General features: G+C 48.3%; 4 protein-coding genes across 4 annotated transcripts; 1 reads left to right on the forward strand and 3 right to left on the reverse strand.

Annotated features, from left to right (window-relative positions):
• Positions 1–3,366: 3,366 nt before the first annotated feature.
• Positions 3,367–4,115, reverse strand: LOC120951759 (uncharacterized). The gene is made up of 2 exons (XM_040370645.2): positions 3,622–4,115; positions 3,367–3,548 (listed from the first exon to the last, which is right to left on the reverse strand). The coding sequence occupies exons 1-2, from the start codon at positions 4,113–4,115 to the stop codon at positions 3,419–3,421; spliced, it is 624 nt and encodes a 207-aa protein (XP_040226579.1). The 3' UTR covers positions 3,367–3,418.
• Positions 4,116–4,294: 179 nt separating this feature from the next.
• On the forward strand, positions 4,295–5,028 carry LOC120951761 (uncharacterized). Its single transcript, XM_040370646.2, has one exon. It carries the CDS (start codon positions 4,303–4,305, stop codon positions 4,789–4,791), a length of 489 nt encoding a protein of 162 aa, XP_040226580.1. The 5' UTR covers positions 4,295–4,302; the 3' UTR covers positions 4,792–5,028.
• An 87-nt stretch (positions 5,029–5,115) lies between these two features.
• LOC120951758 (integrator complex subunit 9) lies at positions 5,116–7,585 on the reverse strand. The gene is made up of 3 exons (XM_040370644.2): positions 7,334–7,585; positions 7,066–7,257; positions 5,116–6,995 (listed from the first exon to the last, which is right to left on the reverse strand). The coding sequence occupies exons 1-3, from the start codon at positions 7,340–7,342 to the stop codon at positions 5,205–5,207; spliced, it is 1,992 nt and encodes a 663-aa protein (XP_040226578.1). The 5' UTR covers positions 7,343–7,585; the 3' UTR covers positions 5,116–5,204.
• Positions 7,586–9,130: 1,545 nt separating this feature from the next.
• LOC120953652 (odorant receptor 63a-like) lies at positions 9,131–11,692 on the reverse strand. The gene is made up of 8 exons (XM_040373787.2): positions 11,330–11,692; positions 11,121–11,259; positions 10,860–11,042; positions 10,524–10,794; positions 10,325–10,430; positions 10,104–10,205; positions 9,800–9,955; positions 9,131–9,709 (listed from the first exon to the last, which is right to left on the reverse strand). Exons 1-8 carry the CDS (start codon positions 11,564–11,566, stop codon positions 9,653–9,655), a joined length of 1,251 nt encoding a protein of 416 aa, XP_040229721.2. The 5' UTR covers positions 11,567–11,692; the 3' UTR covers positions 9,131–9,652.

Here is an 11,692-nt window from a genome sequence, read left to right on the forward strand (position 1 = left end):
ACGTCATAGTCAACTACCTTGCCGGTTGTGATGCGGTCGTACCAAACGTTCTGAAATGAGCAGCAAAATCCCCTCTTCCCTTTCGCACGGTTGTTCAAAATTGTGATGTGTAATAAAATTTTATTTCATTGCTAAAAAAACGCCAAATTTCACTGTGCGGGAAGAATTTCTCTCAGGGCCGTTTCCGAGACGCGCTTGACCGTCTCCGAAACCAGGGCGGCGAACGAATCATTTCGAAAAAACTGTAAACAAAACCAACGTTTGCGTTGTTGGGCTTGGGTGAGTAAAACACTGATCACATCGCTACGGCAAAAGGACGCACCTACCAGCAAACCGATGATGACGACCGTTGGCCAAAACAGCAGGGACATGATGCGGAGTGCCATGCTCATTACGAAGTAGAACAGCGCCACGCCACAGGCGAAAAAAACCATCGACAGCATATCGACGGACTGGAGCCACTCGGTGAGCACGGTCATGTCGAACATTTCGGCTAGGTGGTTCTGTAAGCAAAGCCACGCCAATGGTTGTTAATTTTGTTCGATGAGAGGCGCTTATCGAAACTTACCCAAACTGCAGTTTCTTCCATTTAGAATTTGGAGTTGCTTTTTTCCAAATGTAGCTGGTGAAATAAGCAAATAGTTTGCTAGCAGAGTAACAACAGTAAGGACAGCAATGGTTACTGCGTTTAAACGATCTCACGAAACAAGGTGCATAATCGCTTTTATCGAGGAGAAGGCGCATCCAGAACAGTTCATCTTTCAAGAAATGTTTAACCAATTTTCAGATTCTACAATCGTAGAAGGCTTTCCGGTGGTACAGAATAAGCACCAAGCATTTATCAGAAGATGGTTTTTGTTTAATTTCCCAGTCTTTTTCAGGAATATTTTAGCTTAAGTGTAAATTACCCTCTCTCTCTCGCTTTCTTGTTGGCCTGCTCACGATAGAGCACGTCGGTGTGACATGGCCCGGTCAACAATCATTCTCCAGGATGTTCGGTCTCTGGCTCCAACCTCCCATCCATGTAAACACCCGATCTCTGTCAGGTTTCGCTTCACCTGGTACAGCCATCGAGCTCGCTGTGCTCCCCAGCGCCTTATGCCGAACTGGGGATCGCTGTCGAACGCCTTCTTGGTGGGGCATGAGTCCGGCATTCTCATAACATGCCCCAGCCATCCTGCTAGCCTTCGTCACCAAAAGCTGGATGAAGGAGACCATACTACAGAACAAGACTCAAGCAGTGGGCGAACAAGAGACTTGTACAACATTAAAAGGCAGTGTGGGTCGGAAAATTCTCTCGATTGTCTGCGAATGAAAAAAAAAGTGAAAAGAGTCGGTATGCGTTGTGGGCTGCGATGAATCTCAACCTCAAGCGTTGCGTTTTATTTCTGCTGAAGGACTGGTAGCACGAAGATTTAATTCTTTTCAGGCGGCGCAAGCGTGCATTACCCCAGGGGGGATTAGTTCGTGGTCGTCTAAGAGGGCAGCAGGTTTCGATAATTTCCATAATGATGCAATTGAAGCGTTCCAGCGCAAAATTTACATCAGGATTTCCCACGAGAAATGAGCTCCTTCCGGTCTATGGTGTCGTAGGCCGCCTTGAAGTCGATGAACAGGTGGTGCGTTGGGATCTGGCGCTCTCAGCACTTCTAGAGGATCTACCGCAGAGTGAAAAATTTTTTCGGTGGTGGTTTTGCCTCCAACAAACCCAGCTGCCGACAAAATTTGTAGCAAGGGGCGCAAGTCTGCAGAACAGGATCTGAGACAGGATCTTGTAGGCGGCCAAATGTAAATGACCCATCAATATATTGAAATGGTGTTATTGATAGGCGTAAACAGTTAATCATAATACTCTGAATTGAAAAAAAAACCCAATCTATATGGTATGATAATTTCAAAATTATCGTGCAAACACTTGGTGGTTGTGCTAGCCTTATTTTACTCTACGTAATGCAGACTACAAAAAAATGTATTGTATGTATAAGTCGATTCCAGAAACTATCGATTTTGTTTAAAGTGGCGGCTTCCTAAAGTCGGAAACCTTGGACCACTTATTGGACAACTTTCTTCACACGTCGTTCAAGACACTCTTTGATATGATGAGATACGACGATATGATTCTGTAAAAACATTGGCCTTGATACAGTAGATGACCGCTATCTGAGAGGTAAACAAGCTCCAGTTAATACTTTAATAATCTCTGAAAATCATGCATACATGTAAAAAGGGTTTGAAGCTTTTGAGATCCACTAAAACTCGGACTGTCTTCATTCCAGAATTAAACCAAAGCTTCTCAATATTGACCAAAGTGGTGCTGAAATTGTATAATTATAGTTGTTAGTCATTAGTATCAGTCAATGGTGCCTTAGTACATCGTGTATGCTTTAGTTAATCTAAGTTTAGGGCACCAATTTCGAGTTTTTAGATTTCCGACTGATTTTTTACAACAGTAAAATCGAAGCGTAATCTAATCGAAAAGTGAAGATGGTATTCACATACGCAATTTAAAGAACTGGCCCAAAAAGCATTAAAGTTTGCACAAATCTGGTGTAATGTAATTAGAAAAAGTGTCCCATTTTTGGGGGGCCGCTGGACTGTATGAAGCTAAAATGCCATTTGTTTCTATACGATATTGTTCAACAAATTATTTTTCTTCACAAAAATATTCATTATAGATGCTTAAAATGTTGCGATGATTATTTCTGAAATTTTAAAATATTGCATGTTGAGTGGAATCTAAATAGTAACTTGAACGAATCAACTCACTTGCACGAACCAACTCATTCACTCTTACTCTGTGCTCACATCTGTAGATAGAAACGACCTTATAGTGTTTTTTTTTTGTTTTTTTATTTTTTTTTATTCAGGAGTAACGGTCCAAAAACGCCGTATTGCTTAAGAGTAGAAAATACAAAGGTAGTTCATGGCGCTACAATCCATATTGGCAGGGAGACATTTCCTTCTCTGAGCCATGGAAGGGCACCTTATCCCGGGTGTACTCGGACGGTTTGGTTTTGATCAATCCAGTCCATGATTTTTGGTCCTATAAGCGTGGCGAAGGTCTACATCATTCGGGTTTCGAGGTTGTCTATTCCAGTTCAATATGCCAAATTGCATTGCGGGGGTCTGTATCGTTTGGAATCCAGGCATTTCGTTAAATCCATCCATCCGAAGTGGTCCGAGTGTAGTCCAGTTTAGTGGCCCAAATCACATTGCGAGGGTCTGTATCGTTGTAGTCCTTTCCATCAGTGGTCCGAGTGGACCTTATAGTTTTATTGCGGCGATTTTTACATGCATATTGCATACTTTGAGGCGTGATGCATAAAATCCGCTTTTCCAATAATTTAAAACTTTATTTCCACGTTTTGTTTTTCCAATACATTTCAGATTCAACAATGCCATTCCCGTACTGTGATAATTAGTTACGATTGCTGGAAGACTTCTTCGGCCGCACATTCAGCTGCATCACCACGCAGTACATCAAACGCTCCCGTATGCGACCCGTCATGCGTACCTCCCAATAGGTGCTGCCCGAACCGGGCAAATATCTGCGAAAGGTAAAGTTACATTCCTTTGGTAAAACCCAAAATCCCTCATTACCAGCCTTCAGGCTTCACTCACTTCACCAAACCATCGTCCACCAGCGTTGGCCCCATCACGTACGTCCCGTTCCAGAACGGACATTTCAACGGGGGCCGAAAGTTTTGCAAATACTCGCCGTACATCGTGCCCGATGCTTGCAGCAGTGCGCACCCGTCCGTATTGACGATGTTGCTCAGAAACGGGCGACAGTTGACCGTTGCCCGCATGTCGTCACACTGCTTGATCGCCACCGAGAGCCGATAGCTGGGTATGTTCTCGCGAAAGTATACCTCTCCGCTGACCACGTAGCTGGTGCGATTGTGCGCCGCAATACGCATATCCGGTACGTACACGGGCAGGTTTTTCTTGCCCGCGCACTGGCCGACGCGCGTCACGAAAAGCTTCTTGCGCCCGACCGAGCCAACCGGACTGCCCACCGGTTTCAGTATGGAGAAAATGTCCTGCGCTCCATCGAGGGGGGTAAAGATGGTGGTAGCAAACAGCAGGACCACTAAACAGGTGCGTCTAACCATGACGCTGACGGTGACACGAATGGAGCCAACAAATCGGTGATCGGTGGCCTTGTTCTGTAAAGTACTCTATTAACCTGCCCTGCCTTATTAACCGGACTATCTTGATTTTGATCACACTAACGAGCGCCGAAATTGAGCTATACAAAAAGCAACATATCGCTTTTATGTGCGGCTCATTACCGTGATTATGTTACGCCTGCGCACTTCGCTACTGTTCGCGCTGGTGGTAGCACTGAGCGGCATACGACCGGGTGAGCCATACTTCTACAACGGCATCAAATCCGGTCTGGAGCCCGATCTGAAGCACTCGCTGTTTCTCGACCGTGTCGGCCAGTGTCGTTGGCAGCATGATCTACCCATTTTCCTGTCCGACATGCGAATCGCGCAACAGAACAACACGCACTACGTGATCAGTGGTGTGCTGCGAGTGCGGCGCAATATTACGGACGCTACGACGGGGACCGTTTCGATCGAGATCTGCCAAAATGCGACCCAGTGCCGTCCGTTCATCGATCGACCGGTGGCCATTGGGGATGTTTGTCAGTTTCTAGCCGAAAAGCGCCCCAGTTCGCTGGGGGAAGTGTTGGGACACAGTGTACCGCCGCTACGTTGTCCCCTGACTAAGGGTGTGTATAGGATCAATGACGCACTGGTGGATTACAAACCGTTCCGGTAAGGATAGGTAGCAATGTTATTGCATGTACTTCATTTCTAAAGAAATATCCACATTTTTAGGTACTTTTCACCGAATGTTAGTAAACTTTGGCGCATCGATTTGGTAGCGGAGAGTGGCCAGAAGCGGTTGTTTTGTGTGAGAATCGAGCTGTACGTCTACAGCTGGGAGGATATGCTGCCAAGGTACTGAAGTGTGACACTTTACTGCAAAATTCGAGTGAAATTGTGCAACCCTTTTCTAAAATGATACAATAGTAATGTTAAAAATAATAATGAATAAATTTCTTTCTTTAACTAACCATGCTTTCAACCCGTTTTCGTCAGCTTCGTGTCAGCTTCATCAGAAGTATATTAAAATTACCATTACACTAAAAAGTTTACCAGCTACTTACACACCTCGACTTTGTTTCCCTTTCAAAAGCTTTGCACACATTGCAGCAGCAGATCGCGCAACTTTAACCGGAGCGACTGCTTGCCCCCGCAGACAATGTCCGTGCTCTTTTCGCTCACCTTTATCACCGTATCCTCGGACGGCAGCAGCAGCGTCACCTCGTCCGCACTGCCCTGCTCCACCTTCAGATCCGTAAACCCGTCCTGGGCCAGCTTTTTCAGCAGCAGATTAATGTCCAGCGTGCCCCACTCGTACCGGACGGTGCGCAGCTGGCTGTACGGTTGCGGCGGACCGGCCGGTTTCGATTTGTGCTCGTCCGCCAGCTCCTCCTTGGTCGGCTCGAGCGGCAGCAGATCGTGAATGTTGTCCTTCACCTGCAGCACCCCGGTCACGGTCGACACTGTAACGCCCGGCTGCACCTCCTGCGGGCAGATCGTTTTCGCCATTTTCGGGTTGAGGTAGACGCGGCCGCGCTTCCTCTTCAGCGGCAGCTTGATCACCTCACCGCGCTTAAACTTTATAATCATTTTGTCCGGTATCGGATCGATGACGAGGTCCAGCTTTTGCGGTGCAATGGCCGGCGGCTGGGTGTAGTTCTCCGGTATTACCAGCACGCCCGGTTTCAGCTCCTTGATCAGCTTGTTGGCCTGCTGGAAGTTGAGCGACGTTTCGATCGGACAGTACACCGTCTTGATGGCGAGCGGCTGGTACGGGGCCAGCGCCTGCATGTGCGGAAAGTCCGGCTCGGTAAAGATGATGGTGTGCAGCGGGTTGCTGCCCCACAGCTCGACAAAGTGTACGGCGTCGCCGAACCGCAGGCTCGGATGGCCACAGAACACCACGCACGGCTGCCGGAACTCGGTGCTGAAGCCCTCCGAGTCGATGTGCTTGAAGTGCTTCAGCTTGGCGTTCTTTACGAGGCTCGCGTGCGGAAACGGTTCGTCCGGTATGTACACCTTGTTCTGCTTGGAGGTGGACAGCCACTCGGCCAGGATGTTGGAGTACGCGAGCGAGCTGTCCGCCACCGGTGAGATGAAAAACATCGGTATCTGGGTAAAGCCCTGGTTGTCCAGGCTGACCGAGAGGCATTCGAACAGATCGTACACGACGCCGGACGGGTAGCACGGTATCAGCACCGAGCCGCCGTTCCGCAGCGTCATCATCACGTTCATGCACAGCTCGCCCAGCATTGCGTCGGGGTTAACGTGCGGTGCCTGTGTCAATCCCGTCATAATCACCACATCCGAATACTTCAACGCCGTCTGATTGATCGGTCGCGGGTGGGTGGTCAGCGTGGAGGAGCCGCTGATGTAGGAAATCTTCTCCTGTCCCGAAACAATCGTCCAGTTGCTCGAGCCGAGACAGAAGCCCGAACTGATCGGTGTTACCTGCAGTGCGCCGAATATGTCCAGCTTCTGGTCGTACCCGGTCATCCGGACGCGTGCCAAACTCTTGTTGACCGCGTCCATGCTGAACAGGTGGCGCCAATTTTTCGGCTTAAACACATCGTTCAGCGGCATCGGTAGCTGGTGCTGGATCTCCTTCCACATCCGGGCGGTGCTTTCCTTCGGCGAGGCTTCGATGTACTCCACCAGCTCCTCGAGGAAAAAGCGACCGATCTGTAGCGTCGGTTCCGTGGCGTACACCTCGCCGCAGAACCCCGTCCCCTCGGTGATGTACGGCAGGGCGAGCATGTTCGTGTAGTTCGAGATCAGTATCACATCGATCTCGGAGAAATCGATCAGCTTCTCGAGCGGTGGCACAAACTCCGGCGCCGAATTGACGAACGCACAGCCGCAGCATTCTTTTATCTCCTACGGAGGGATTGAAGAGAAGCAAAATGTAAACAAATCGGATCGAAGGGGGTTTCTCCTTCAAGCTTACCCCATCTTCCAGCTGTATGTCGGAATCGCGACAGTTCCAGTTTGGCAAACACTGAAACTTTGGGCTTTGCACCAACGGCAGGGGTAGAAAATTCAGCACCGAGCTGATCGACAAACCGCAGTCCAGCATTATCATCAAGCCCTTGTAGCTGAGCACGTAGCATGGTTTGGCCGGATCACCGCTCAACGCGTACTGCAAGGTAAACACATAAACATCACTCACCACCATCGCAATTGCTTAAAATCTGCTTTAAAGCAATGATACTTACTAATTTCATCTTAAAATAATCAAATTTTAATACAGGAAGGAGCGAAACTCGTATTGTTTACGCCGGTTCGGCACGATGTAAACAAATCGAGCTGTCAAAATCGAAATCGACAACCGCGGTGCTTATAGGTGAGGTGGGATTGTTTTCCGAGAAATTGTTTGTAGAACAGTTTAGGACTGTGCTACGAGCGTAGAACAGTGCACGTGTTTGTGCATAACCGCAAATCGTTTTTTTTTAAATAAATTACAGATCGAATTGCAGAATTTAAGTTCTAATGGCCTTTTCTAATAACAAATTTCACAGTTTTGCATCATTACTCAGATTAATCTTTGGCTTAAGCGATCTCGTGGTACAGTCGTCAACTCGCACGACTTAATAACATGCCCGGCATGGGTTCAAGTCTTATATGGACCGTATCCCCGTTGCAAGCACCGACTATCAGTTTGCATGGTTACTGAATAACTCTCGAAAGCCTGTATACAGGGCGCCATGTCCACGTAGGACGTTGTGCCAAGTAGTAAAATAATCTTTAGCTACATATTTGGACTGGACTAAGACAAATGATTTAAAAAAGAGTCTGGTACGACTAACAGCAATACCGTAGAACATTTTTATTTTTTATTTTCTAAACCGAACTAGCCACTCAAATATAAAACCATTGAACGTGTATTAAAAACATAATCATTTTGTTCCCACCGCATGGCTACTGAACCGAGCTAATAGCGCCATCAAAGCTGCGAAAAGTGGTTCCGCTTCACCTTTCATTCCGATGTGAACCCTGAAATCACCGCCCAGATAAAGCACCGGATTTGTAATTAATCATCAAAATTGTAATTTATAACCCAAATAAACTTGGACGCTTGATAACGCAAAAAAGCAGTCTTGGTTGAATCGGATTGTCTGATGGTCAGGTTCAATTGCTTTATGTTAGAGGAGTTTGTCAGCTTGAGGCCCAGACATGATGCGAGTCGCAACCAGAGCGCGTTTGTAAATGCAATTTCACTGGTACTTTTTAGGGCTAGAGCAATTAGAGTGATTGTACGAAACAATAACAATACATCTGTATGCATGGAAAATATGCCTACGTCATTCTTTGGTACAACAACCGTTGTCGGTCAAGGTCTGCCAGTACACCACTCAAATCCATTGACTATCAGCAGCTTATTGTTTTACCTCATAGCAGGGATAGTCAGTCCTACCCCGTATGGGGCCCAAGGTCCATACAGGGCTTGAACCTATGACGGACATGTTTTTAGGTCGTGCAAGTTGATGACAGTACCACAGGATCCGCCCTACGCTTCACATACCGAGTGGAAAAACACACAGAAAAGACCCCACTCGAAGCATACATTAATGATCTATTTAACTACCATTGCCAGCGGAAGCAAAACACACACCTGCACCAGGGGGACCATTTTATTAAAACTTTCTAGTGCACCAAACACACGCACCTACACGTGGCTATTAAAAAAGCAATGTACGATCATTTAATTGAGCATCGATCTTGTAATAAGATGTTTCTACTGCGCGAGCCAGCGCCACTACCCGCAACGAATGGTGCCCAACGTGCGTCATCGATACTGTGCGTCAACGACAGCAAAAAAAAACCAATCACTCTGGCCCCTCGGTATCCACAGACCACTGCTGCAGAGAGATAGCTTTCGCACGGGCTCGATCAACAGCAGGCCAAATGGGACCGAGCGCGTAAGATCTCCGGCTTAGTGCAATTGTTAATTAAAGTGACCGGCAAATAAGTGTACCTCTCATCCCGCTGCCCCTTTTAACCCCCCCCCCCCCCCCCTTGGATTGGCATCGTGACCTATCCCGGGAACCGGGATTGATCCTGCATAAACCGCGCACGCCTTATCAACCATTCAAAGCACCGTTTTGGTGCTTTCCCATTGTGCACAGAAATCGGAACTGACTAATTGACTCTCACCCGTCGAGTGTATCCGTGTTGTATGTGCGTGTATGTGCACCATATGTTTGGATGAGTTTGCCAGTGATAAGGGCCAGCCTTCGCCCAAATATCCCGCACCCGAAAACACAATGCGAGCGACCTCTGCTACCGTAGCGCGTGATGTTGATCAGCGTCGACTCCCGCACGGGGCTTATCGCGCTTTACGGGCCAGCCGTGTGGTTTCGCCACCCGCCGTCCATGCTGTACTTTGTACTGTGGGTCTGGACCGCTCGAACACGGCCAATATCTGCACCCTGTGTGCGTGTGAGTGTGTGTTTTCGTGCCAAAGAAAGAGAGAGAGAAAACAACTACGTTCCAAGGGGCTCGCCTAGCGCAATGCGACGGCTCATCGCTTCGGTCTATTCCTCGGCCAGCGTCTGCAGTACGGTAAAGTAGGATGCAGCACTTCGGATTATCTGTTTGAAATCGGCGATAAGCAGAGCAGTAAGGTGAGCTCCGGAACGGACTCCGCGATGGAGGTGTGTCACCTCCAGAATAGCACTTACGGTGGAAAACGTTTCCAGCGACATGGCGGAAAAGCTCCACGCGCGCATCTCGATCTGCCGCTGGCTGTACAGCAGCAGGACGTGCTGCGTGCTCTTGAACCGCTGCGCACAAAGCTCCCACTGTGCGTCGTACACCGAGCGGGGCAGCTCGGTACCCTGGTCGGTGGGAATAAATCAAACAACAAACCGTGTAGTAGTGGTGGGGGAAGGTTTCGAAGGCAGGATTCAACAATTGGAGCATGCTGTTCCCATTCTGTCCAAACATTGACCTGATTTCCGAGCCGATCGTGAGAAATGCCCTTACCTCGTTCTGGAGCCGCTGGCCGTACCAGCAGAACTGGAACAGCTGGTAGATAGCCGCTATCAGGTAGAGCACCATCAGCATCGTTTGCGAATCGCCCTCATCCTTCCGGGCAGCGTTTGCGAACGAATGGTGGTAGAAAGGAATTCAACAGAACGAAAACAATAATCATCTCGCGCAAGGGGGGGGGGACGCACTGATTCATCCCCTCACAGCCTACTCACAGCGTGCATACTGGCGGCAAATGCAATGACACAGATAATCGAGGTGCTGGTAAACAGTTGCACCAGCAGCACCGGCGAAAAGATTTCATTTATCTTCTCAATCAATCTGCCGAAAATTGGGGAGTAAAAAAACAAATCGTAAGCGCGCCATCTAGCGATGGGTGCTGGAAGCTCTCCACAACCACACAGCCTACTTAACTGTATCGTGCGGATGTGGTGTAGGATGCATTCTCGCTGAAAGAAGGCACGCTCCGCGTCCGTTAACCCAGGGTTCGCCGTTTCGTGCAGCAAATCTCTCAGCAGGCGCATCAGCGAAGCGGCGTACAGTACCATCGCGACGTATAGACCGTCGAACGCCACCACCCCGGCCCAGGTGGTGTAGCCGGACAGTGATTCCGAGCAGAACAGTAGCTCAAACAGTGGGCTGCGTCGTTTGATTGGCTCCAGAAAGGGATAGTATGTGTTGTACACTGCAAAGAAAATAAGTTTAATGCAGGAACCATACCCGGAACACATTTTATCACGAAACACTCACCAAAGCTTCGGTTGAATGCATTGCCCTGGAACTGATTGTACAAATTGCTGCAGGCAGGTATGATGGAATAGTTAGACGCCACCAGCCCAACGACCAGCGTGTAGAAGCGCAGATTAAGCTGCACCTCTTTGCACTGCCGCGCCAGCAGCTTGTGGATGCGTTGGAAGATAGTTCCTCGGTCAGCTGCAAACAAACACACACACAAATGACACGTGAATCATTTCAAACCCCCGCAATGGAGCACATCCGCACTACTTTTACTTTTGCGCAAAAATCTTATCTTCTTGATGAAGGTCGCATCTTGCAACGTTTGCCATAGCTGCACTATCTCGGCCTCGTACGCGTGGATGCGCATCACCTTAATGCCGGTGGTGGTGATGCTAACGAAGCTGCAAAGTCCCTACAATCGCGGAATGAGAAGGAATCTTGTTTTTTTTTTTGGAAAATTAAATCATTTTCCTTTTTCTCACCTGCACGACCAAACCAAGATTGCCCAGATTTCGGAAGAAAAACTCCGTCTGCAGGAAGGTGTTGAGCCAATGCATCAGCAGCATAAAGTAGTACAGCCTTCGGTACCAGTGGCTGCGCATCGAAACGTACTGGCCGGGCCATATGCCCATCGTTGTGGCCAGTGCCCGTACCCAGTAGGTGCTGCGCTGCACGAGCTCGCCGTAATCGTCCTCCGGTTTGTAGTGTTCCGTGTCCATGGTTAAACTGCCGTCTACTGTCTTAAGTCTATCGATGTGGGCTTAATTTATACGAAATGTTTTGAAAATTTACTCCAATGAGGAGTTTCTTTGAAATTCTCTTTCAAGAGTGTGTCCCTGTGTCTT

The sequence above is a fragment of the Anopheles coluzzii genome, chromosome 2 (genome assembly GCF_943734685.1).
Source record: "Anopheles coluzzii chromosome 2, AcolN3, whole genome shotgun sequence".
NCBI classification, from domain to species: domain Eukaryota; kingdom Metazoa; phylum Arthropoda; class Insecta; order Diptera; family Culicidae; genus Anopheles; species Anopheles coluzzii.